A 27861-nucleotide genomic window follows, 5' to 3' on the forward strand; every position below is an offset into this window, starting at 1 on the left:
GCGGCCAAGCCTTCATTCTTGACGACGTTCAAGAGATTAGTTCAACTTCATTGTCCCGAGGTTTGTTTTATTTGTGAAACACGAATTTCTGGAGAAGGGTTGCGCCGGGTGTTGCGGAGGTTGGCTGTTGATTGGGAGTCCTTTGTGATCGAGTCTCAGGGCTTGTCTGGAGGTATTGTGATGCTGTGGAGACGTGGAGTAGCCTCAATTGATGTCTTTTGCAACTGCCAGCAGCAGGTTGTGATGGTCATCTTGGAACCGAATGAACCCCCATGGGTCCTATGTGGGGTCTATGCCAGTACTGATACCGTACCAGGAGAGTCCTCTGGGGTGAGCTGACATATTTGTTGGCCCAGGGGGTGCCGACTATGGTAGTGGGAGACTTCAACTGCATCCTTGGCCCCTCTGAGAAACGAGGAGGCAGAGTCTATTCTGATTCAGTGGACAGGAGGGAGTTTCGAGAGTTTCTGGATGCGTCTGGCTTAGTGGATCTTGGGTTTGCCGGACCGCGATTCACATGGTGTAACAATCAAACTGGACGACCGAGAGTATGGGAGCGGCTTGACAGGGCCATTGCCTCCCCGGACTGGATTCAGCGGTTCTCCTCCTACCAGGTTAGCCATCTTGCTCGGATTGCATCAGATCACTGTCCTCTTTTGATCTCTACAGCTTCAAGTTCTAGTTATCATAGTCCTTTTCGCTTTGAGAAATTGTGGTTGTCTTATCCCCAATCTTGGAGAATAGTTAGAGAGGCTTGGGGCTTACCAGTACAGGGAGATGCCATGCAGAGGGTGTCGCGGAGATTGGAGCTCACCAAGCGCCGTCTTCGCAGATGGAACAGGGAGGTAGTGGGTAACATATTCAGGAGACTAGAGGAGGTGGAGGGTATGATTGCAGATCTTCAGGGGAGGGAGGACCGTGAGGGGGAGCTGGAGGAGGGTGAGATGGCGGACTTGCGACGCTATTTGGCGTCACATCATTCCTTGCTGCATCAGCAGGAGACAATTTGGCGGCAGAAGTCGAGGGTCCAGTGGGTCAAGGAGGGTGATAGGAACACTAGCTTCTTCCATCGATCGGCGGTTATTAGAAGGCAAAGGAATATGATTCGGTCGTTGAGGGTGGGGGCGGGCCAGCGGGTGGTGGAGGACAGTGCAGTGAGACAGGCTCTGGTTGAGTTTTTCAGATCCAGGTGGACGGAGGTAGAGGGGCCCTATGTGATGGATCAGCTTCCCAGGCCGGCAGTCCGGGTTGAGGAGTCAGAAAATGCAGCATTAATCCAGCCAGTGTTAGATAGAGAAGTGCAGGAGGCAGTTTGGGCCCTGGGGGAGGACAAGGCACCAGGTCCGGATGGATATCCGCCCTTCTTCTTTCGGAGGTATTGAAGTATCATTCGGAGGTCAGTGGTGGAGGCAGTGCAGTTATACTTCTCTCGAGCAATGATGGCAGATGACTGGCAGGTCACTTATATCACCCTGATTCCGAAGCGTCAGGATGCGGCGGAGCCGGGCCACTATAGGCCCATTAGTTTGTGTACTACTCTGTACAAGGTAGTAGCGAAGATCATGGTTGAGAGAATGAGGGCCTTGTTGCCTAGCATGATTAGTATGGAGCAGGGGGCGTTTGTGGGGGGGACGGAGTATATCGGATAATATCTTGCTAGCACAGGAGATGATGGGAGACTTGCAGCGTGCTTCTAGGAGGCGGTGTTTGATGGCTGTGAAATTGGATATGGAGCGTGCTTATGATCGGATCCGCTGGGACTTCCTCAGGCGTGCATTGGAGAGCTTTGGATTCCATCAGACCTGGATTGACTGGGTCCTTGGCTGTGTGCAAGGGCCTAGTTTCTCCATCTTAGTCAATGGTACTCCATCCCCCTTCTTTCGAGCCACTATGGGGCTTCACCAGGGATGTCCTCTGTCCCCATACCTGTTCATTATTTGCTCTGATGTACTTTCTCGTTGCCTACATGTAGCTTGCGAGGACCAGGGGTTGGCTGCCTATAGTCCAGCCCCTGGTGCCCGGTCCATTTCTCACTTGTTGTTTGCAGACGATTGCCTGCTGCTTGCCAGGGCGAGAGCGAGGGATGCCCGGACCTTTCAGAGAGTGTTGACTAAGTACTGTGCGGCATCTGGACAGAGGATTAATCTCCAAAAGTCGTCTATACATTTTAGTCCGAGCACGGAGCGGAGGGTGCGACGGGAGATCAGGGGGATATTGGGGATGCGAGAGCTGGAGGGGGCATTGGACTATCTTGGAGTCCCGATTACTGGGAGGAGGCTGCGGGTGACAGAGTGCTCCTCATTGGTGCAGAGAGTTCAGAGTAGGCTTGAGGGTTGGAGGGCCTCATCGCTTTCTATGATGGGCAGGCTGACGCTGGTCAGGTCAGTGCTCTGCTCCATGCCGGTTTACATTATGGCTCACACAGTTGTGCCGAAGACGGTGCTGGTGGGGATTGAGCGGCTTATGCGTAGCTTCTTGTGGGGCTCCTTGGGGAGGGGCCACGGGGTGCATCTGGTAGCCTGGGAGAGAGTTTGTCTGCCTCTGAGCGAGGGTGGCCTGGGGGTACAGTCACTTCTGGCGAGGCGAGAGGCACTCCTGGCGAGGCGGGCGGTGCAGTTTGTGCTGGAGCCACAGGGTCTCTGGAGTCAGGTCATGATGGCGAGATATGGTCGAGCAGGCTTCGTGGGCCAGGTGGCGGGTAGTCGGAGGAGCTCCTTCATGTGGCGGGTGGTTGGGAGGTATCTGCCTATGGCTCAGGCACACTCCAGGTGGTTGATTGGCGACGGTCGGACTATTGATGTGATGGAGGACCCATGGGTGGATGCCCTCCCGCTGAGCTTGTGGCCGACGATGATCAGAGGTGAGAGGGCTGCGGGGCTCCGGGTATGCGATCTCCTCGTGCCAGGGGAGATGGAGTGGGACGAGGACAGACTGGGCCAGTTATTTGGGGAGCACTTAGCGGAGCGGGTTCGGGCTCTTCCCGTTCCTGGATCAGCAGGTCCAGATGTCAGGGTCTGGAGCACTACATGAAGGACCAGAGTTAGAGTGGGTGATGTTGCTCGGGTTTTTCTGCAGGAGTCTGAGCTGGGTAGGGACTGTGGTTGGATATGGAGGTTTGGTCTACACCAGAGGGTGGCACTATTCCTCTAAAAGGTGGCCTGGGACCGACTGCCGACTAGTTCAGAGCTGAGCCGACGGGGTGTTGGCATTTCCCCCCTGTGCACGCTCTGTGAGGTGGAGGAGTCAGTGGATCATGTACTCTTTCAGTGTGGTTGGGCGAGGAGGACTTGGAGACTGTCAGGACTACCAGCGGGCGCTTGGAGCCGGAGGGAGTGCTTCCTGGAGGAGGTTCGGAGCTGGTCTAGCTCCCCACAGACGCGCTTTGCGGCTATCAGAGCGTCATGCATAGCTTATCAGGTTTGGTTGGCCAGGAACGTCCGTATTTTTGGTGATATCAGTCTGTCCCCGTGGTTTGTGATGGAGCGGGCCCGAGCACAGGCTGCGGACTTCTTCTACGCAGACATGGACCATGGACCTTTGACAGTTCGGGACACCTGGGGCTCCCACTCTGCTTCGGCAGCTCCTCATGTGGTGTTTTTCACCTGGGAGCCCCCACCCCCGAGCTTCCTCAAGGTTAATTTTGATGGTTCAGTCCAGGAGGGTGGTAGGAGGGGTGGAGCCGGGTTTGTCATCAGGAGCCCGGAGTCCAGCATGGTGGCAGCAGGAGGCTGTCAGATCTTCGACAGCTCGGTTCCAGGAGCAGAGCTGCGTGCGGCTTGGATGGGGTTGCGATTTGCGCGACTTGTTCTTCGGGCGAGCTCCATCATCTTGGAGGGAGACTCGGCCACGGTGATCAGCTGGATCCGGAAGGGCTCTCACAGCGAGAGGGGAGTTCATCCATTGCTCCGGGATATATGGTTGATGCTGAGGGAGGGGGTACTATGTCGAGCTGTGCATGTATACCGAGAGGCCAATGGGGCGGCGGACTGGGTGGCGGCGTATGTTGCGAGCCACTCAGGCGGCTCCCTATGGGTTGGTGAGGATGATTTGCCTGGTGCATTTCGGGACATTTTGTATGCAGACTCTTCTAGGTGCATTCGTACCTGTGTAGTATGAATCACCGTTTTTAGCAAAAAAAAAAAAAAAAGGGATGACAATCTCATATTCAAGGAAAGCCCAACAAAGCGGCCCAAAAGCCTCAATTCTATCACTGCTTTCCTTAGCAAAGCTGACCTCTCGATGCAACCAACCTCTCTTCGAGGACATGGCCATTTTTTTTTATCATTAATTGTGCAACTCTAACCTCCATCTAGTTCACCAAAATAATTCATTTAAACTAGAAAAATAACTAGATTGTTTTGGTACGTCGGATATACCATACAATCCTGGTATACATCTACTTGAGTTTGCATACAATATATCGCAAAGGTGGCGAGCAGAAGAGAGAACGCGAAAGAACATGCCCTTATGGTTTGTGACAAAAGATGCAACCTAGTATACTGCACCATTAAATTCTCAGTAAATATGAGTCGATGATTGTAAATAAAAATTTTGAAATGTCACTTTGAAGTAGATAAGGGTCATTAACTATGGAGTTGGTTATCCAATTAATCATAAAGAATATGTCACTCGAAGAATTTGTTGTAACCACTGGACCAGTATGGTATCATGCAGTTAGTATCAATGTTTTTTGCTTGTTTTTCTTCAATAAACCGAGCTCAATGTACTCATCCTTTGTCCGGCCTCTGCTAAGGTAAGTATAAAGATTCGCAATATTAATGAAAACGAAGAATTTTTGAAGTACCTGGCCTCAGTTTTATCCTTGTTGTTTGCCTTTTGTTTGAGTTCAGATCATCATCCCAAAATTCGACCTTTTCTTGTAGCTCCTCTTGCCCAGCTTCTGTTAAGGTTAATAAATGTATTAAAAGATTACGAAAGTAAAGAAATTTTCTAAAGTACCTAACTTTGATCTTGTCTTTGTCATCTACTTTCTGTTTGAGTCTAGGTCATCGCGAGGAACTTTGACCTTCCATTGTAGTTCTTTTTGGCTCATATTTTGCTGAGGTCAATGTACACACTAAAAGATAATAATAACAGAAAGGAACTTCCAAAGTACCTGACTTCGGCCTTTACTTGCTTTTGACCACTTCTTGATTTGAGCATGGGTTGTCTTGCCAAGCTCTTCCCCTTGGGAGGCTTTAGCCTATCTTGGGCTCGGTCGGATCCTTTCAGGGTTCAGGTCCCAAAAATTCTAAGTGAGCTCAGCTGAAGGAAATCTCAAGTCGGCTTGGGGTGTCTCCTTTGTTGCAGCCCCGACATCCCTAGATTGAGATCCAGAAGAGATTCTAAGTGGGCCCAGTTTTCTACTAGGGTCGTTTCTATTTTAGAAAGGTCGGTTGGCACACCAAGTCTTCGGCGGCAGCCAATCTCCTGCTTGGGCTATTTACGACCAGAAGAGGTCGAGTGGCACACCAAGCCTTCACATGGGGGTCAGTCTTTTGCTTAGGCCATTTATGACCTGGTGATGTCGAGTGGCAAGCCAAGCCTTCGACGTGGGGGTCGGCTTTCAGCTTAGGCTATTTACGACCTAGGGAGATTGAGTGGCAAGCCAAGCCTTTGGTGCGGGAGCCGATCTTCTACTTGGGGTATTTACGACTTGGAGAGGTCGAGTGGTAGGACAAGCCTTCAGCGTGGGGACCGGTCTTCTTCTTGGGTCATTTATGATCTAGGGAGGTCAACCAGTAAGCTAAGCCTTCAGAGCGGGGACTAGCCTTCTGCTTGGGCCATTTACGACTTAGGGAGGTCGAGTGGCAAGCCAAGCCTTCAGCGCAGGGGTCGGTCTTCTGCTTGGGCCATTTATGATCTAGAGAGGTCGAGTGGCAAGCCAAGCCTTCAGCGCAGGGGTCGGTCTTCTGCTTGGGCCACTTATGATCTAGAGAGGTCGAGTGGCAAGCCAAGCCTTCGGTTCAGGGGCCGGTCTTCTGCTTAGACCATTAACGACCTGGGGAGATTGAGTGGCAAGCCAAGCCTTCGGCGTGAGGTTGGTCTTCTATTTGGGCCATTTACGACCTGAGGATGTCGAGTGGCAAGCCAAGCTTTTGGCATGAGGGCCGGTCTTGAGGGGGCCTCGGGCATCCCCGGGTGCCTTCTTTGTTGTGGGCCACACATCCCCAGCATGACTCAAGTCGAATACATTTGTTGTAGTCGTCCGATCTGAAAGACAGAAAAATGACAAAAAGATTTTTTTATTAGAGATAAGTTTGGAATACAAAGGTCCTCACTCATAAAAGGCACGAGGGTTGTCGGAGTTTTAGGCCCGTGGGATCAGAATGTTATCGAGGTGCCCCAACTTGTATGCTGAAAACCTTCAGTTGCTGGATTTCAAGCTTCTTTGAAGACTTAAGTCCTCTGATGAGCACCTCGTGCTTAGTTTTGTTGCCTTAGGTAGAGAATTTGAATTGAGGAGCGTACTCCATGATTACTTTGTCAGGGCTGATGAGTATGGGACCGGTCCCACTGCCCCTAGGCCCGACGACCCACCCATGTGCGGGGTCCATGGCCACTCGGTAGTCATCCTTTTGAGGAGCTCGATAATCTGAGGCACTTGGGGCCTCGACAAGTCCGCCAACAATGGTGTTGATGATGCCTACTGTCGTGCGATTGTCGATTGGCTCCGAGGGTGGTAGATCGAAGGTTGAAGCAGGTGCTTTTCAGTCCCATTGAGGGTGCACATATTGGTCAAGCCACCCGCACCAAATGAGTGCTTTAATTTCATCCTTGAGCTGAGCGCACTCCTTGATATCATGGTCGTGGTCTCGACGGAAGTGGTAGTACTTCTTTTGACCTCTCTTGGTCATCAGACCTTTCATTGGATGTGGAGGGCGTAGATAGCCTCGACCTTTGATTTTCATGAGGATTTAGGCCCTCGGAGCAGTGAGAGGAGTGTACTTTCAAAACTTCTGACGAGGGCTCTTGGGAACCCTCACTGCAAGCCCTTCTCATGTCGAGGTGAGACACTCCTCGGTTCTCTACGCTCCTCACATCCCCCCTTTCCTCCTCCGAGGGATCTTCTGTCTCCAGACTCGCGATGGGAGCCTATGGCTTTCTCCGCATTGGCGTACTTATCGGCCCGCACTAGCATTTCAGCAAAGTTGATGGAGAAGCGCTTTTTCAAGAAGAAAAGGATGCTTGACAACCACATGCCACTCTTCATCGCTAACATCGCAACCAACTTATCTAGGTTGCGGACCTCCAGGATCACCACATTGAAGCAGCTAACATAGTCTATGAGGGACTCTTTCTTCTTCTGCTTGATATAGAGCATTGCGTCCAAGCTGCGGTGCTATCTTCGGTTGCAGTCGAAGTGTGTCACGAAGAGGTAGAAGAGATACTTGAAGGAGTGCATGGAATTGGGCTGAAGCCCAAAGAACCAAAATCGAGCCGTCTTGCAAAGGGTCAGGAAACGCCATGCAAAGCACGGTGTCGGTGGCTCCATACAACATCATGAGAGCCTTAAAAATCTCAAGGTGGTTTAAGCGATTCGAGGCGCCATCATACATCTCTATCCGAGGCATCTTGAAATAAGGTAGAATCGGTTCCTCCATGATCCGCCTGGCAAAAGGGGGTTCCGAGGAGAGGTTGAGGTCGTTATTGGCCCTCGGAGCCTGTCCCATGACGGCCCGAATCTGCTAGCCCATTTTATCGATTCTCCGATCGAGGTCGGTATCCCGCCAGAATGGAGACTCAACACGGTAAATAGGAAAGAGTCACTAGAGGGAGCCCTCGCCGAAATGGAGGCTCAAAGTACGATATTTTTCATTCCGGCCAGGACTACTCCGCAGAGTACACTGACTTTGGTGAGACCGCTCCGAATCTCAGTGTTGAGAGTAGTGGCTGACTAGGCACATGTTGCATGCTGGCAACCGAGAGCGGTGGCTAGGCTGGCCAGATTTCGGCTGGACCGGCTCCAGTCGTGTTGCTGCCTGCTGCATGCCCTAGACTGTCATGGCCAGGGTTTACACCTATTGAATGAACTGGTCAAATTGCTTATTACCCACAGGTGCAACAGGCCGTTCTAGTGGAGTAAGCTCCGAGCTTTGCAACGACCCTCGAGAGGTCAGAGCGTGGCGTTGCGAAGCAGGCGATGTGCCGCGAGCTCCTCGTGTCTTCATGCTGGTTGTCTCTCCCTTCGATGGGTATCAATGTTGCTGGGAGATGGTGACCCTTCCTCTAGTGCCAATCTATTGTCACTAAAACCGGGTTGAGGTCGGAGACAGCTTGGACAATCTTGAGGTCGGCTGGAGACGAAACTGAGCATGCTGATTGAGGTACGGAGGGTGGTTCTCCTCTATGTGTGACTTACAAAAAGTCCACTTGCCGAAGAGTTTCCGGCGAGGACCCTCTAATGGCTAAGTCAGAAGCGGAAGGCAACAGTGTGGAAGAAAGAGAATTTCAACGGAATCTAAGCTCTATGAGTAATATTGCATGCATATCTGAGGTTCTCCGGGCTGCCCCTTATATAAAAGAGCCTATTTTGTCATTACTTGGTCTGACATGGCATGCAATGATGGACAAGTAACTACTGATGGTACGATCGAGGTGCGAGTGCTAGTTCGCATGGGTGGCGAGCAGCGCCGGTGGGGCACAGGCCGTGGTGCTGCCGCGACTATGGGCTGCCAGAGCTGTCGGTTGTTAGAATTGTCGATCTCATCAACACATATATTAATTGTTCTCCTTAGCTGATCGGCTCCTTGGCTTGGGCCGAAGTCGCTCACCTAGATTGGTAAAAGCCGATCGGCTCCTCGGTCGGGGCCGAAGTCGCTCACCTCGGTTGGTCGGCTACTTGGCTCGGGTTGAAACCGTTCTCATTGGTTTAAGTTCGGGGTCAAGAGGGCAGATCTGGCCCGAGGTCGAGGTGTTCAATATTTCTCCCAACAGAAAGGTTTTTGTTGGTACTTAGAATCTGGAGATAGAAAGAGAGGAGAAGAGACAAAGTACCAACTTCAAGAAAGTACCTCGTCTTGGAGTGGAGAAGGCCTGGTCGCAGTTGTGGTGGATGAGGACGTACGAGGAGGCAGTTCCTGACCTGGGAGGAGGAGAGCTTGGTGAAGCGGATGATTTCTTGAAGGGAGAGGGTCCTGTGGTGGAAGAGGCAGCTACAAACCTTCAGTGGAGAAGAGGAACGTGCGTTAGGAGAGAGGAGAGAGGGGGATGATGGGCGGGGAGAAAGGAGGTGGGGGCTTACGGCTTCAGGATCCGAAGTGGGCGGTGATGAGGTTGACGGCGTGTTCGAGGCTATGTTGACCTGCCATCGTTTCTTATGGAGACGTAGGTTCCACTTTAGGCCGCGGGTCAAATGAGCGCGAACGGAGCTGGGGACGAAGGGCTTAATACTCAAGATTAGCATGGTGTCCGGCAGTTTTCTGCAGATTTATATCTTAATAGAAGAAGATAAATTAGTAATTTCCCGGCCATTATAATTTTGAGATTCCAATTAAAAAAAATAGAATTTTTAATATATAATTGTAAATCGCAAAAGGGATTGTTGTGCTGAAATTAGGCGAGGTCGGAGCACAGTTCGGACAACCCTAAGGTCGGCGGGAGAAGAAGCTGAGCAGGCCGACCGTGGTGCAGGGGGTGGTTCTCCTTAGTGTATAGCCTGCAAAAAATCTACTTGCCGGAGAGATTCCGGCTAGAGGTCCTCTGATAACTAAGTCAGAATCAAGAGGCAACAATGTGTAAGGAAAAGGATTTCAATATAGTATAGACTCTATGAGTAATATTGCATGCATAACTGAGGTTTCCCAAGCTGCCCCTTTATATAGAGGAGCTCATTTTGTCATTATCTAGCCTGACGTGGCATACAATGATGGTCAGGTAAATGCTAGTAGTACAACCGAGGTGTGGATGCCAGTTCGTGTGGACGGTGGTCAACATCGGTGGGGCTAGGCCATGGTGCCGCCGCGACTGCGGACCTCTAGAGCTATCGGTTGTTAGGACTGTCAGTTCTTGTCGACACATATTGATTGTTCTTCTCGGTTGATCGGCTTTTCAGTCAGGGTCGAAGTCGCTTATTTTGGTTAGTCGGCTACTCGGCCGGGACCGAGGCCGTTCTCCTCTGTTTATGTCCAGGGTCGAAGGTATCAACATTTTTTCCAACAGGGATGTTTTTATAATTTATTTATTTATTTTCCTTCCAGGCGCCCAGTCCAAAAATTTAGACCAAGCAAAGGTTCAAAAATACTTTTGCAAAAATTAGTCTAAAATTCATTCAGGCCAATCTGGATAAAACTATTTAAGCTAAAATTCTAGGCTCGATCAAAAATTGATCTGAGTGACCCAAAATTCTTAGCTAGCTTGGTCCAAAGTACACCTGAAAGACTAGCGGCAGAATATCTTAATAGTAAATACTAAATAATCTTAATCAAAATCTAAGCATGAAAACATAGCTATAACTTGTGGATTAATTTTAAAGAAAACATTGTTGATAAATGAAGCACGACAAGGGAGAGTTTAGGCCCTGGTGAGGCCAGGTTCCAAGCCCGGGTTTCGAGCCAGACGTCAGTCTTGGACCCTGGTCGGGCCAAGAATTAAACCAGGCCCGGTCCAACATCGGGTCCAAAAGTTCAAGTTCGACCAAACAATCTCAGGCCTGGTCCAAGACCCGATACGAAGCCAGCCTGGCCCGACCAGTTTTGGACTGGCTTGGGCCATTTTCAGCCCAATTGAAGATGTAATAAAAAATAGATAGAATAGCCAATGCTGTGACTCACGGCTTGGCTGGTTGGCCCACTACAGTGATTTTACTTGTTTGAGTTGTGAGGGTTTTTTATATGAGTTATTATTGTCTTAATGTTGCCGTTCATAGAGTGCGAATATAATAAGTTGAGTGTTTGTTATTAGACCACATGGATGGAGGATTATTTTTATATGTTTTGTTGTCCTAATGTTGCATTCACAGAGTTCCAATGATAGGTATCCAATTGACATGGTCATCCAACTACATGTGGTGTTTTGCTGTTGGAAATTTACAGCTAAATTTCAGGGAAACGGATGGTGTGCGATACTTCTGAAGAGAGGCAAAGAAACATCCACTTTCTCCATTTTTTTTAAGGAAATAAATAGAAAAGAAAATTATAACTATTAAGTGGAATAACTAATAAATAGAGAGAAGTAGATGATATTTGGGAGGTTGTTTGAATAGCAGCAGGCATGAGCCATGCATATATCTGATATAAGGGTTATAGTGTTTGATGAATGGCTGTGATATTTTATGATTTAATACAAATCTTTATTACTATTTCTCTAGCAGACAGAGAGCATGCTAGACAAAGAACAAACAAAGAGTAAACTAATCAGTAGAAATGGTTGCATAAGGATTTTCTGGGTCAAATAGAGAATTGACATTGTATCAGCAAAGAATGAAGCATATAAGACTGAAAATATCAATATCCTTATATGATCATAATTCATAGCAGAACATCATGAGTAAATGAAATAAGCAATGATAAGTGAGATAACTATCCAACAGTTTGCCTGCTGAATTATTTCAGGTAATGACAATGTTGCTGTTCAAGCTTCGAAGAAAATAAACCTAATTATCAACATTATTTCAGGTAGTCTTTTGAGCTGATTCATTTTCTCATTAAGACATCTCCTGTAGCTGTGACTCCCTGTAAGCCATGCCCATGCCCGGGCAGAAAAGAATATAACCTAACATCACTGGCCAGTTTCTTCCCTCTGGAAGATTTAAGCGAATCTAGATAAGGAAGCCAAAAGCAAAAGATACAAAAAAGCCTAGTCTTTTTCCCCTACTATATATTTTAGCAGAGTTAGGATCGCCAGTCCCCAATTGTTCTAAACACCACAGTCAGAATTAATCAATTTTAACAAGAGCACCTTTAAAAATCAAAAAAGAAAGAACAGAGATCTCTGTCACAGTGAACATATTGAATGGTATGATGAATGTAGCTAGGTAATGACTTACAATGGCTCAATATAACATCCACATTGTACACATAATTAACCTTTTCTTTTTGGTAATACACATCAGTATACTTTCATAATAATATTTATTTTGATACTTTCTGAATATATCAAATAACATTATTTGGTAACAGCTAATAGAGTGTGCTGCAATAGCTATAATTATAATTCATCACTACCGTCATAACAAGTCATAATGGTTTTGGGCATTAGCCATTATTTGTGCACAACTTGTAAGATTGGAACCACAATAAATAGAGGCAAATAACATCATGATTGCTCCTGGCCAAAAATGGTTTGCAATTGGCCCCATGGGATTGTTTGGTACTGTATGTGTTCATAATTCATGAATTCATGCAGCCTTCAACATTACCCCTGAACAGGTTGAGACTGCTATCCGTTTTTGAGGCAAACCTGCCATATATCTGAAATTGAATCAGCTTCTGGACATCTTACGGCAATAGACGGATCCAATTGCCAGTATATCCACTTGATCTGATTTTATCTAGTATATCATGTACACTGCTGGTGACGTGAGAAGTTCAGTTTTGAGTGCTTGAAACAGTATGATGCAATGACATGGCACTGCTTCTAATTATACCATAGAATGAAATATATCAAATATTACTAACAGCTAGGTGTTACCATTGAGCAGTTTCCCTGTAGGCATCAAACTAATTATAATAAATTATTTGGAAAAATAATAATAAAGGGTTCTTGACATTCTCTTTGATACAATAACCATGATGAGCACAAGTTTTTATGTGGCTAATCAAACTGTGTCAGATTAGAAGAGGTATTAAGATGCATGCCCGCAGTCATCTGTCCACTTAATCTTGGCTAGTATACAAAATCGATGAGCATTAGAAGCCTTGGTGAAATAACACTGCCTCTCATCACTTGAGCCCTTCACCGAGGCCTGGTGGCATTCCTAGACTTTGGGCAAGGTTGCTCATCCTCTCTTTCACGGCCTGAAAGGAATTTGCATGCAATTTTTTAGCCTAACGCACGTAAGAAACTCAAATCTTGGATATTGGATTACAAGGCCATAGGTCTTACCTGGACACTTTTTTGGTGCGCATCCTTGTATGCTTCAGTTACTAACAAAGAGAGCTTCTGCAGGAGATAATATAAAGGATGAGAATTCTGGGTTCTTAAATTACACTGATAGAAGAATATCTAAGAAAATGTTTCACAGTGAATATTGATAACATTAAATTGTATAAAAATTTTGAACGAACATGTCTTTCAAATTGGTGTCAATTCATGTCCTGGATGACATGCTCCAGCTTGAAACTAGATCATATATATACTGAAAAAAATTATATGTTCATTTCATCCAAAGTCTGCAGTACTGGAACCGGCACTCGTGTGAGTAGGCCGGCAGTATGGTATGGAACGGTATCGTGCCATCCCGTCCCTACATGTACCGAAAAAGGAAACCAGAAAGGGAGAAGGAGAGAAAGGAAAAGAGAGGAGGAAGAGAGAGAAGAGAGGGAGGGGAAGAGAGATGCAGGGAGAGGGAAAGGGACAGGGACAGAGAGAGAGAGAGATGCAGGGAGAGGGGGCTTGGAAGCCCTCCTCTCCTCCTCCGGTCATCTGTTGGGCAGAGCCGAGCGGATCTAAGCCCTATTTCGAACGAAACAGGGGCTCGACCTGTTTTTAAATTTTTTTCGCTTCTTTAAGTTAAAGGGAATCTCTTTCTCTCACAACCTTGCTCTCCTTCTCCCTCTCTCCCACCCTCCCTCTCTCTTTTCCCCTCTCTCCTTCTCCCTCTCCCCCTTCATCATCGGTTTCTCATTTTGGTTGCTAGTACCGTCCCAGTCCACCGCTAGTATGGCTCAGCATGCCCCAAACCAGGTGGTTCGAGACGGTTCCACCATCCTTGATTTCATTAATGATATAATGTTAAATTAGTTATAAAAATTAAGAATGCCAGACAAATAAAGACCTGGCTTTAAAGACATAAATGTTGAGAAAAGGTAGTTGATCATATAAAAGAAGGATGGTGCTATTTTACAAATGGTGGTGCACATAAGGATGCATAATCCACTGCTTGTTCCTCATGCCATCACTGTCACGGGCTCACTGACAGGCTGGTGGAAGCAAAGAAATGAGAAAAAATGCATCAGGAAATGGCTCTAAACCGCTTGTGCCCTATGGCAGAAAATGTATTCCTGCACCAGAACAGTGAGTCATTATCATCTTATAAGTCTTCTCCCATCAAAATGGAGTCAGTTATGGAATATGAAGCATTAAATTAAGAACACTGTTGTGTAAAGTCTTAGTGATGGCTGTCAACCAGGTGTCAACCCTTTCTACAGTTTTCCTCATAGTAGTTCACATGCTACTTGATAAACATGATATAATAGAAATTTGGCAATTATATGTGTGATGAGATGCTCATTTCTGAGACTAGTATAGGCAATGTGATAACAAAACCTATCCATAAATAAATAAGCATGCATATCACCATCAGAACCATAATAAGCATCAGCAGGTTCTAGTACATCAGCGTGGAAGCAAGATGCTTGAAGAATTTCAGGTGAGAGGCACATCAAGGAATATGATTAGAACAATAATAAAACATCATAAAAACAATAAAAACTGCTCATATAGTTGTTGCACCGCTTAAAGAGTAGGATGCTCCATAGATTCTCAAAAAATGACAAAATAATGAATGCCACATTTCTTATTGAACAAGAATGATTCTAACATGATAGTGTGAGATAATTTTTGTTTTACAAAAAGGTCACGATGCTAGGAAGTGGGGGTGGGAGTAGGAACATGTTTGAGAGTAAGACCGGAAAACAAGCGCAGCACCCAAGGTAGAATATTCCAACCAAGGTCTGTTGAATCGGTCGGAACCGACCGGTTCAGCTTGTACCGTACTAGTTCTGGCCAGCACCGGTACGGTACAGTCACAGAATTCGGTTCGAAGGGCTTCTTGCCCGTACCGGTGCGGTTTGCACCAGTACAAGCCTGGTACCGGCATCGGGGAAAAAGAAGAGGAAAGAAGAGGAAGAAAGAAGAGGAAGAAAGAAAAAGAAAGAAGAGGAAGAAGAGAGAGGAGAAGAAGAAGAAGCCTACCTCCTCCCAAAGGCCCGACCTCCTTTCTTGGGCCGACGAGGATCACCCGTTCTCTGATGCGGCTCCTACTCCTTTGCTCGCTGGAGAAGGGGGGAAAGAGAGGAAAAGAGAGGAGAGAGGGGAAGAAAGGAGAGGATGAGAGAGTTCGGGAAGGAGAGGAGGAGAAGGGTCGGGAAGATGAACAGGAGAAGGAAAAAAAAAAGAAGAGCAGTCCCGCGCGCGGGGCAGTGCGCCCCCGCTTGAGGACACGGGCGCGAGTGGGCAAACGCGTCCCCGACTCGCATTCTCCACTCGTGCCTACGCCATTTTTTTTGGTACGATCTGCGGTCCCCGCACAGGGAATCGCATGCGCGCGATCCCCCCTGCGGGCTTTCCGCGCGGGGCCGCGAGCCCATTTAATGCCACAGCTGTGGCATAACGCGCCCGCGCGTTTTTTTTTTTTAGCAGAACCGGTGGTACCCGTACCGGTCTTCACCGGTACGCCGGTTCGATCGGTTCCGCGTACCTTGATTCCAACCATTAAGGATACTGGAATGACTATGAAATGAACCAAACAATTAAAGTATTCTTATCCAGAATGTCCCTAATAAGTTCAACAAGTACCAATTGGGAAAAAATTGCACTCTACAATGTCCTTAGTCCTTGCCGAGACAAAATGAAAGTTCTAAATATTAATCCAAGACTAAATTAAAATTCACAAACTTGCAAAATTGGCAAATGGGTCAGCACTCGAAAATTGTTTGAATGTTTAAACCTTATACACTAAATAAGCATATTGATAAGCTATAACATACCAAAAATTTATAACCAGAACATGGGATAATCAAGTTTTCGATATCAAAGTATGACTTGACCACAATTAAGATTTCTCTAAAACAACATCACAACATATGGTCAAAATTGAAGCTGAGATCATTTATTTGAATACACACAACTATATCTGATAGTATCAAAATTCCCATAGCCATTGGAAGGTGTTGCAAAATCAGAACTTACTTCAGGCCCCAACTCCATTGCAGCCTCCGTTATTTCAGTGCGTAGAGGTTGCTGGCTTCCAGAAACTGTTACCTGAAAAATCATTAGTTAAAGTTAAACAGAGAACCTATAGAGAACCTTTTTCATACTAATATGGGAATGCACTATTGGTATGCAGCTGCAAAGCATGGAATGATAGTGGACACTGAACTCAAAATAGAAATAAGACCTACATTCTCTACTACAGATGCTAACATGATTACATTCTATTACATTGATTTGACTTTATAAACATATCCCTGTGGACAATTTCAGAGGTACCAATGCTCGGTCATCCATTAGTTGCATACCTGATTGAACTACAAATGCTATATATAAACTATAAGTAACTTTATGGACAAGGCAATGGCAGTTATTTTGACAGAGGTATGAGTCGTATGACATAGATTCTCAAAGAGACCTGGACTGGATCTGAGCTAGCTACAAAGATGTGCACATGCACATTTGCTAAAGATGAAAACATGTACAACAATTACACTATCAACAAATAGTGAATTGATAGCATTTACGATAAACAGGATGTGAAACCAGGAACATGGAAAGGAGAATAGAAACACTAAGCTTGTGTCATTATTGCCGATAATGACCTTATATGCATGTAATGATACAATGTGTATAATAGATATGCATAATGACAAAAATGTGAAACAGGTTTCAATGCATTAGCATAATTGCATTGTTGTTTTAATATAGGCATGTATTACCATGCATATCTGCAGAGAAAATGGGAACTTCAAGTGTACACAGGAAGCCCCGAAAGACAGCGGACTAATCAAAAGTGGCAGCATGGTGAAACATTAAAAATTATAAGAAATTAAGGATAAAAAAGAAATGGGAACAGAAGGTTAAGTTTAAGAAAGGTTTATAAAATAACAGTCACTAGTACAATGTTTCATTGAGGCACCAAGCATATTGATGCTGATAGCTATTTATGGGAAAATGGTGATCAAAAAGAGATCTCATCTCCTTACATCATGTTCCAAGGAACATCTTCACCAAGGCAATAAGTCATGGCTAGCATGATTCTTAAAGGCACAAAGAGGAGATATAAGAGAGAATGCAGACTAAAGAATGCTAAAAGATCTCGAATGGGCCATTGACCTATAAATTAATTTAACAAAGATAACATAAATTGTATCAATGTGAGTGATCGATGTAAGGCATGGCACGAACATCTTACAATATAGAATGGTAAATTTTCCATCTTAAACGCTGAAAATGACTCTACACTTCATTTTTTCAGATCTTTAAATTGATAAAGCTTTAGCGCTTGGTAGAATGGTAAGGTACCTCTAGGCACTACACAAGAGTTAATTAAGTATATGTAGTTTCCAAACTTGTCATAGAATTTTGAAAAGGACACCTATACTGAAGTGCCAGTATTTGAGTTGTCAAGTATTGAAGTGACACAGCCCACACCTTTTCTTCGTTTCTTTTTTGAGTTAACATCAAGTGAAACACATTCCTTTTTTTCCAAACAAGATTGCCATTGACCAGCAAATGTAGTTAATTATATTTCAGGACATCACGCCCGCGCGTCTCATGACTGTAATGGTTGGGGTTGGCTCTGCTCGCCGGTTGTGCTGCGTGAGCCTCCAGATGCCTCCAAGCAAGCGAAGGTTTGATGAATCCTGGCTATTTAAGCCCACATATAGACGTGCATATAATTAGAATTAATAATTCATTTTTAGAAAATTGTCTTCATATCAGACTTGTCGGGAGTTTGTCCTGTTAGACATTCAAGACACCTAGACATTAAAATCCTGGAGCATAAAAGCTTACGGTATATCTTTTGCAGACTAACTATATTTAACGTATAGTCCTAGATAAAAAAAATTCCTGAGTGTGCACAGTTGTGAACAATTTAAAAGAAAACTCCTGAGGCATGTCAAACAATATAAGAGAACACATGCTGCAATTTACCCATTGTATTAGGTTAGCATGGTTCAATTTTCAGTCATGATCAAAATAAACAGCAGGTGTTGGCAGACATACCTTGATCAACTCACCTTCGCAATAACCATCAAATTCTGCTCTGTGAGACAAAGAGGGATCAAAGTGAAGCCATATTCCCATGAAAAATAATGGAAAAACATTATTCAGTAACTGATAACTAATGCATACGATGCAAGCTCCTTTTGTACACGGACAGCCTCGACTTGGACCACCATTTGAGCCTTCTTAACAGTCTCGTACATATTTTGCATGTTTCCTAACATCCCTGCCTAAAGTACATGGAGCAGATGAATATAGTGAGTTTAACTTTTAAAAAGAAAGACCATAGACAGAGAAAATGATGGTATCCATATTATCGATAGGTAAAAGTTCAGAGTATGGATGCTTAAGTTACAAATACATTGATAAACATCAAGACAACAACAGAGGATATGGTGTTACCTAACTACTATTTGAGTTAGGATGGTATTCTCAAAGTCAGAACCTAAAAGCTGTCAATTTTCTATCTTCAGATCATCTTCCAAAGTACTGATCTAGACTAGCATCAAATCTTATTCACAAGTGTTGGTCCCATGTGAAAACCCAATTGTAACAACTGAGACAGAAATCAACAGAAAAAGGCCAAGAGAATTACAGGGAATAAAATTTTTTGAGTTATCTAGAATGTATCAAGGAAAGATAGTTCTTTATGTCTTGATCCGATATCTCATCATAGAATTAATACCTTACCGATAATCAGAAATGTTATTTGATTACAGCCAGTTTATGATTTTTTTTTGCAATTAATTTCTACCAAGGGCTGAATTTATTAACACAGCCAGTTTTTCTTATTCACTGCTGTGGTATATTTGGGCTTCCTGACATATTTCACAATCCCTTCAAGATAAATCCAAGATCTAGTGCCCCTTAGACCCTGGTTACACTAGTTCATTCCATCTCAATTCAACTCCTGAACACTATAATTAATTGGTTCAACTGCCCATCCACTCTTATGTGCTCACTTCTTACACCGTATGGCATTATGTTACAATTCATGAGCACAAACAGTGACAAGTGTTCCATCTGGTATCAATATTGAACATCAAGGTCTAAGCATATAAAAGAAAAGGTAGCCAGTACTCAAGGTCAGTGAGACATCCATCTGTCTCAAAAAATGGACAAGAAAGTAAGGTCCATGGGGTTGGGATTAGTCTCAGGTTTTCTCAATTTGTACCACACCATGACTTGGCATAAGTAATCAGAGGGCACACGGTAACATATATAAGGTAATTGAACTAAGCTATAGACCAAAACTATAGGAAATTGAAAGAGCAATTAAATGGATAAAAACTATATTTAGTTAGGAAACAATTAACATATACACAAAATTCTTATGTGACATAAAGATGTATAGATTTGATAACTAAAAGAACGTTCATTTTCCTTTTTCTGAATTTTTGCTCCAAAAAGACCCAATTATATTTTCCTCTTGCCAACTTATCCAAGTGACACTCTTTTCTCAACAAGGAGCAAAGCAACTTTTTATAGGTGTGCCTGCCAGTGAATATTTCCAGTAATTGTATGATACATGCGCTTTTAAGTTGTTTTCCTCCTATCATCCAGTCTTAAATTCTATAAGTTCTGGATCCATTTCCCACTTAAAACAAGCAGAAACAAAATTATCAGAAAGCAAAGAAGAAATGTATGAAGCAGCTTTGGCAAACCACTGAACTAAAACAAATAATTGAAGTAACTAACAGAATCACAATGAATTACAAATTGCATCACTCCTTAAATCACAATTCAAGTTTCAACTGAATTCCCAAAACATTTAAATTGAAGTAACTAACAGATTCAAAATCAGGGTGGGTTTGGATCTATCATCAAAACTAGCTTATGTGCCTAAATATATTATAGACAAGTTAGTTTCATCATTTCTTCATTATATGAGTTCTGGAAAGCATTTTCTCAAGATTAAACTCAAGACTTTGTGAGATTCGAGAAATTCTAGGAGTATCCTGATACTGGGTTAGGGAGCAATATCGTGGAAGTATAAGATAGGTTTGGCCATCTAAAGCTCAGACTTGTCAGCATGTAGATTGTCATGTGTTAGAGATCAAATAAAGAGTTGTATTTTTCTACTGAACTCTGTATTTTTTTTAAAATTACCTTTGTTGATTTAGCACAAAAATGTTAAACCCATAAGCATAGAAACATAATATTCCCTAAGTGATGTCTAATTTATTATTTTTTAGCATTTTCATATTTTCCTTCATTTTATTCTGGAGTTCAATTTTTATGAATATTTTTGATATTCCCGGCATAGCTGGATCCATGAGTACCAAAACTAGAATTTGTTTGGTTTGACAAATATCCAAACCAAGCTTTTCGATTTTAACATAAATACCTGCATATGAAGGCGTCAAAATCCTTAAAACGCTTAATTATAATGTCATAAAATTTAATTGACTTGATAACCATTCAATATAAGGATCTTGAGAATGTGGACCACTCAAAGGACAACATACGGTACAGGAATTTCGTCCTTGAGTTATGAGCTAACCCATTACTATATTCTTGGGCAGTGATCGTCCATGTGATATCTTTATACCATAATATGGACACATTACAATCAACAAGGAATTATAGTCACCTAAACAGCTGAACTAAATATTGATTTCCTATAATGCAGCATAGCACTTTGGTCCAAGTAATCTTTTGTCCCTTATGCATGATTTGTCTAGACCACCAAATCATGAGTTCCTATTTGATCATACAATAGTGGCCAGCCAGTAGGATATATGACCGATGAAGGCTCCACATCCAATGAGATTTGATTAATGTGAAGCATCCAATAAAGAATGTGATGAAACATTGTTCAATCACCATGACATTTTCATGATCATGGAACCAAGCCAATGAAGTTTTCTTCTTATTGTCATGCTGGGCTCTTGGACAAGCTCAAATGATGTTCCTTGAGATGCCACCATCAACAACAAGGTCAGAATTAAGATTGGAGGAAACTCCTACATCTATAATTATGCCTACTTCTTTTTGCCATAGATGTCGCTCTTCTCATGCTTCAAATACTCTTTAATGTAGAAATGTCTCTCGTCATTGACAAATAGATGCCGCTCTTCTAATGTTTCAAATATTCTCTTAATGTAGAAATGTCTTGGCATCATCAACATAAGTAACCTCATCCACTCTTTTGCTTGGATATCTTTTTCTTCCTTACTGAGGGTCACATGTTTCCTAAATCAGATTGTATCGACATCCACTAACTTAGTAAAAACGTGTACAAAATCTTCCAAAGAAAGCAACAAAAATCAAAGTTCTTTTGGTGCCCCACTTGTGTCATCGTGTTTGGAAGAGATCATACATTTCATCAATTTGTCGTGTAAAGGATAGACCTTTTTAACTATATGAAGCTAGCAAGCCACTACATCATTTAAATCTGTAGATTAAATCTGGTTTTGTTTTAAACTCTGAGTATATCCTCAGATTATGCGGTCTTCGTCCATGCAACTAGTTCAGAAACTTCTACCTACTGAACTCATCAAGTTATTTCCTTCTTGCAGTTGCTAAAAGCATTAAGCCTCTAATTTAAGCATTATGTGTTTCATTTTAAGCATTTTCTCAAATTGACTAACATGGTCATAGCCCCATCAGTCAATCCTTACAACTTTTTTGCACAGTTCTACCCCACCTGAGCTTCTCCCCTTGCCCTTGCACGATTTGATTGGTTTGGGCCAATATAAATTCTTCAAGAAGGATGACCTCAAATTTACCTTCGAATAACCATCAGATGAGACCCTCTAAACTGTCTTTGACAGGTATTAGGTCATTGAAACTTTTTAAAGTATAAGTAGAACATATGTTTCCATAGTACACTTCAAAATTTAAATGTTGAAACTTTCTTATGAATAGAAGGCAATGCATTTTTTGACATGGCAAAGGTGTGTTGACTCATCTGGGGACTTGAATATGTGGAAGGAGTTCATAATAATATACAAGGAAGCATATGGCTAGATCTATCATAGGCTACGGAAGGAAGTTTCAAAGGATATAACTTTTGTTATTCCCATTGATAGCTTGATGCATCGAACGTTAATTAGATATATCAAATGATGGATTAGTTGTGATCCCAAACATGTTGGACATTTGGACACTTTCATAATGAGCCACTGCATATTGTCAAATCGTGATGTGCCACCTTTCCATGTCAGCTCCTCACCTCTAAAAACTTATATTGTGTTTAAAGTCAGGCTAGTGTTCTGAGGCACTAGGCTCATTTGGTGATATGATCATAAATTTGTAAAATTTTGAAGATGCCATGATGTCAAGTTTTTTTAAGAATATCGAGCCAAGTTGGAACGGACACCTTAATGGACAACCTTCAATATATTTTGGGGGAAATATATATGATCTATTCAAGAACTAAGCTTGGGTATTGCTTTATGATTGAAGCATCCTTGATTAAACAAATGATGCACTGACCTATCCACCTATCTCATGGAAATGAAGTTGCTCTCATAGTTCTCCACCATACCAAGTAAGATGCTCATCTTTTTGAGTTGCTTTTTTTTATCTCTCTCTCTATAGAAAATTAGTCCTTCAGCAAATAGCATTCATGATGGAGATCGAGAACATGACATGGTGCATTGAAGGGCTCCAACATGGGATTTTTCTTAGATTTATAGTTATCAATTTTCTATTTTTTCTGTTATTTCCAGTTATTGTTTTGATTTAATAGGACTTTTAAAATCAAAGGCCAAGATTAAAAGATTTCAAATTTTAACTGTTGTCTTGATGAGACCTATTTACTATTCCATACTGTTTATGGTACTGTTCATGCTACAGTGACAACGAACAATAGCTATGCCTTATTAGGAGCAATTTTGGGATTTTAAAAAAGAGCCAAATTAGGGTTTCTGTTTTGTTATAAGAAGGGAGTATTATGGTTTGATGAATCAGATTTTACATAGATTATGAATTAAAGAATGGAGTCTTTGGTTTTCTTTACTCTCGTGGTGTGATTCTACAATGGAGTTGTGAGGTCTTCAAACCCTAGATGTGATCTATAGGTCTCGGAGCAAGTACCATGTTATCCTTCCTCTCCTTTTACCACTTTCTACTGCCTTCAGTTCTGCTTCTATTCTTTATTTTCTATAGCCTGGTTGTTCTTGCGGTTGCTGCTATGAACTAATGTGCAGCAGAAACATACTAGACCCTTATAGCATGCAGACCTAATAACAGAGAAAGCTATTTCCTCGCCATTGTGCCACTGCTAGCCATCTGTGGAAGGCAAACAACCACCTGTCGGGATCTTTTTTTCTGGTCAGATCAGGGCTGGTGTCACAGTAGACCTTGTTCTGATATTGTAGTAGAGAGCATAATGGATTTCCATCACAGCCCATGGTTGATCTCTGCAAACCCTGACCTTGCTGCCTCTAACACCGATAGTGTCTTGAACCTGTAGTACTGCAGAATCAAATCTATTGCTACCATCTTTTTTATTTCTCCTTGAATCCATCCTTATAATCCACTAACAGTCCCCTCTTTCTAGCCAAAAGCACAGCAGATCGCTTTGCTATATTTAAAACCCTAAACTTACAAATAAGCTGGAATCTCCGGCAACCTAAAGGTTTAAGCCTTGCTTGCCTAGACCCTATAGACCCCTAAGGTCTAGACAGTCCTACATCAATTTGTATTTAACTTAAGCTACTTAAATACTCCATGTGACATCTTACTTGGTTAAAAGAAAGAAATGAAAAGGATATTTCCTCTGAACTACCTTGCTATGGGCAAGACAGGCATGAGAACAAAATTAAAAAAGAAGAGCAGGACTGCTTATTCAGGAATAAACATGCGGAATCCTCTGAGCAAAAGTCAACAACCCAACTTCAAAATTTGTTGCCTTAAAACACCACTTATGTAAAGGCATAGGAAGTCAATTAAAAGTTAACCTCAAATTAAACGGATAAATTCAAGCATAGGCACCTTAAGTATGACTCTAGTGGATACAAAACAAGAATTCAAAAATTTTCTATGAATTCAAAGTCTCCTATAAAGTTAAAACTTTACAAGTAATAAATAAAGAAAATTAATTTACCAATCCATTACAATCTTTTTATTTGTATTTTTATCACCTATTCACCTCAACATTCATTGTGCATGAAACTTCTTCAGTACCAATTAACACCAATTAACAGAACCCCAACATAAAACCACTCAATAGCCTTTTTATCTTATTCTTATCCATAATCCTGAGTTTCCAGTATCTATACATTGAATAAAGGCACTTTAGTAACCCCTTCAGAGTAACTATCAAACATGAGAAACAGTCTACGATAAATAAAAGTCTTGTAAAAAGTGCAAGTCTTTAAACAGTTGTCATCTAGATGACCCTATCTCCTAGAGCAGCATTGGAAGGTGGGATGACAACCAAATTTTGTGCAATAAGGAGATGGGAATTGTTTCTGACTTTTGTTATAGGAAATGTATGTACTACCTATCAGCACTCAATAGATAAGCAAAAGAAGGCATCAGCAGTTACACAAAGAAACAGGTTCATAATGATCTAGTAGAAGAGGACTTTGTTCCTTTTTGTTGTATGGTGGTCCATCTAGAGGAAAAAAATAGTCAGATTGCTGAAATCACAATAGAACCAGAGTGCATTCTTGATAGAGAATGAGGATTTTTTTATTTTAAGTTAGTTTTCTAGCAGTGATATGATGGTCTTTATATCCTTCCATGGATTTTCTTGTTTTTCAACATTCCATGTCATGGGCAAGATTGCTCTCAAAAGCATCATCTTGCTTATCTCCATATCTTGCAATAATGTCAACAGATAAAAGGGAAGAACATGTGAGTATTAAAAAACTATTTTTATGTTATATGTGTTTAAAAGAGTCTATATGAAGGTTTCAACATTCACTTGTTATTTATTGGAGGAATAGAAGTTTCATAGTCTATGTTTAAATCATTCCAATTAGTAAAGCTAGCAGACCATGACCGAAAAGCATCATAAAGTTCAACGGAATATGAATGGGGCAACAAATGGTTGGCTTGCTTACCTTTGATGGAGCATCATCACTATTCTCACTCTTCCCTTTTCCTCCAAATAAACCATATACACGAAGAGACTTCGATAAGTGTGTTCTTCTGTTAAGGGGCCATGATAAAATTGGAGCACCATTTGCTTTAAGTTTATGACCTAAAATGGAGCATGCACAAATTGGTCATAGGTGAAATTTAGAATGCCCAAAAACAAGAACATAAAGGTTTTCTTATGTGTTTCTACAAACAATATCACCAGTAGTTATTAGCTTTCAGACGCACAAGGTGCCATGAAGATCATGTGGTAAACTGTCCATATCATTAAAGAATGGGATGTCACATGAATCTATACTTATTTAGTAGTTAATCCAAATATCTATGAAAAGTTCCAGGATTCGTTATATGCATGAATGAGGAGCATGCTCCCTTACACATATACATAAGCAGAGATATACAAAAGCAATTGTAATTTTTAAGAAGATGCACAAAGCTGCAAGAAAACCACCACATGATAGCACATTGTTATTGGATTACAATTGCTATCTTACCTTAGACCATCTAAATAGTGCAGAGCATTTACTAGCTACCTCTATTATAAGCCTAAAACATTTTCCATTTGGAATCCAACTAGGATGAGTTGGAAGGAACGGTAAGGAAACAATCTTATAGTCAAATGACTAGGCAAAGTTGACAAGCGACAACTGGACTTGTCCTAACCTAGTGATGGTTCATGAACATCAAGAGGCATGGATAAATAGCTAAGGACTCTACTTTACCAACCAACTTGGATATTTTTTGCATGCATCATAATTAAATTATTGAAACACGAAAACTCTAAATCATATGGAGCTTTCCAGCTATAACTTTAAGCAATTCAGCTTAGTCACCTTAATCAGTGTTTTCTTCTAACAAATAACAGGTATTCAAATTTCAATTCTAAAATGTTTCACTCTCGTTTAAGACAGATGCATAGCTCAAAGGTCAAGGTGGAAAGCCCAGCATTAACAATATGGTTTTAACAGAATTACTATAGAAGTTATTGCAGTACCACATAAGGTCCAGCATTAACACTAAATTGCAAATGTAGATACCTTAATTCTTTTGATTATCTCATTGAAGCTTAAACTTGAACGAAACTGGTAATTCAAGCTAACCAAAATCAGTTCATCGAAATCTCATGAGATCAGGGAAATTCCATACTTTCTAACACAATAACCACTCAGAAAGAAGAATCCGCCAACAACAACACTAAGCCTAAGAGAAAAAGCCCATAGCCTGCTAGATCTTTTTATCATATCAGGAATCCAGTACACGCCTAACTGCCAGAAAACAACAAAATCTTGTTCAATGGAGCATCTCTGAAACCTATTTTTCCCTCGAAGCAGCTAGAATTTTATGCTAAAGAAGCTTATATTCTTCGATAATTTGCAAGAGAGAGAAGTTAGAAAACCTATCGAACAAAGAATCCAGCGTCAAATACAAATCACGGAATCGATTTACTTTCCATAGCAGAACCAATCGAAGGAATCGAATGCCGGGGAAGAAAAAACCTAGGAAGCGGTGATGGGGCCGAGATGCGAGTACTCACAGAAGGGAGAGGAGGGGAAGGCGGAGGCTATCCGGTCCGTCGGTCTGAGCAGGCTGCCGGTTGAAGCGCTTACGGACGCCATTGGAGAGAGCCCAGAGGAAATGAGAGAGGAGGAGGAGGAGGAGGAGGGGGGAGGGGGGAAGGGGGAGGGGTAAGGGAAGCGTGGAAGAAATCGATCTTTTCCTTGAGGCTAGATATCGCTCCGGATTTCCAGTACCGCCTCAAGTCCGGGTAGTTCTATATACACCCCCCCTATTGCTCAGGACACCCCCCAAAAACCAAAAAAAAAATACCCAAACTAACCTTTAGTGTAATTACCATATTGCCCTTGAAATTTTCTCATACACCCCCCCCCCCCCTCCTCCTCCTCCTCCGTTTCGTTTTGAAAAGGAAAAAAAAACCCCCCCTCAAACTCCCCTTAAACCCCTCGATCCATTTACATCGTTTAGGCGATCTTTGAAGGAGATTTAAGCCCCATTCGAAGCATGGACAAGCAACTAGTGATTTGGGACGAAGAATCGGCCGCAAAGGTACGTGTTCCACCTTGTTTCGAAATTTTTTTTTTTTCACGGTTCGTGCTCCGTTCGGCACTGGATCGCCGAACAAAAGGCTTCTGTTCGGCTGACCAGTGCCGAACAGAAGCCTTCTGTTCGGCAACCCTCAACCGAACAGAAGGGTTCTGTTCGGCTGCACGGTGCCGAACAGAAGCCTTCTGTTCGGCACTGTGCAGCCGAACAGAAGGCTTCTGGTGCCAAATCGCGTGCCGTGCTGAAATTTTGTGCCGAACAGATCCTCTGATTCATTAATTCTTGGTGATAAATTATTTTATATGTAGGGCTATGCTACAACCGAATCGAGTATAATTGGATCAGAATTTGTACTGGATTACACAAGCGAATTTACAACTTACGAGGTATTATAATGTATTGTGCAATTTTGTATTAGTTTAGCGAGCTATTTTTGCAACTGTGTACTTACATAAATTGTTTAATGTATAGATCTTCAAGAGTAGAGAGGACTTGTGTAATTGGTGTCGTGAAGCTGGGAGGCGAAATGGTTTTGTTGTTGTAATCAAATCATCTGATGCAGGTACCATTTCTAAGAAACCCAGAATTACGTTAGGTTGTGAGAGGGGTGGGACGTACCGAACCAAAAAAGAAAAGCGA

General features: G+C 42.7%; 2 protein-coding genes across 3 annotated transcripts; one reads left to right on the top strand and one right to left on the bottom strand.

Moving 5' to 3' along the window:
- The first annotated feature begins 368 nt into the window (after positions 1–368).
- On the top strand, positions 369–1382 carry LOC120111405. Its single transcript, XM_039128456.1, has one exon. The coding sequence runs from the start codon at positions 369–371 to the stop codon at positions 1380–1382; it is 1014 nt and encodes a 337-aa protein (XP_038984384.1).
- Positions 1383–12632: 11250 nt separating this feature from the next.
- On the bottom strand, positions 12633–26851 carry LOC103711014 (nucleoid-associated protein At2g24020, chloroplastic-like). Of its 2 annotated transcripts, none has more exons than XM_008796981.4 (7): positions 26696–26849; positions 25125–25264; positions 18235–18335; positions 18106–18145; positions 16072–16143; positions 13045–13101; positions 12633–12956 (listed from the first exon to the last, which is right to left on the bottom strand). In XM_008796981.4, exons 1-7 carry the CDS (start codon positions 26775–26777, stop codon positions 12882–12884), a joined length of 567 nt encoding a protein of 188 aa, XP_008795203.2. In that variant the 5' UTR covers positions 26778–26849; the 3' UTR covers positions 12633–12881. The 2 variants fall into 2 exon arrangements, 1 of the variants encoding a protein (XP_008795203.2); XR_005512559.1 differs by lacking the exon at positions 12633–12956 and adding an exon at positions 14006–14162 and having other exon boundaries at positions 26696–26851.
- Between the last annotated feature and the right edge of the window lie 1010 nt (positions 26852–27861).

Source organism: Phoenix dactylifera, chromosome 7 (genome assembly GCF_009389715.1).
Source record: "Phoenix dactylifera cultivar Barhee BC4 chromosome 7, palm_55x_up_171113_PBpolish2nd_filt_p, whole genome shotgun sequence".
Taxonomy (NCBI): domain Eukaryota; kingdom Viridiplantae; phylum Streptophyta; class Magnoliopsida; order Arecales; family Arecaceae; genus Phoenix; species Phoenix dactylifera.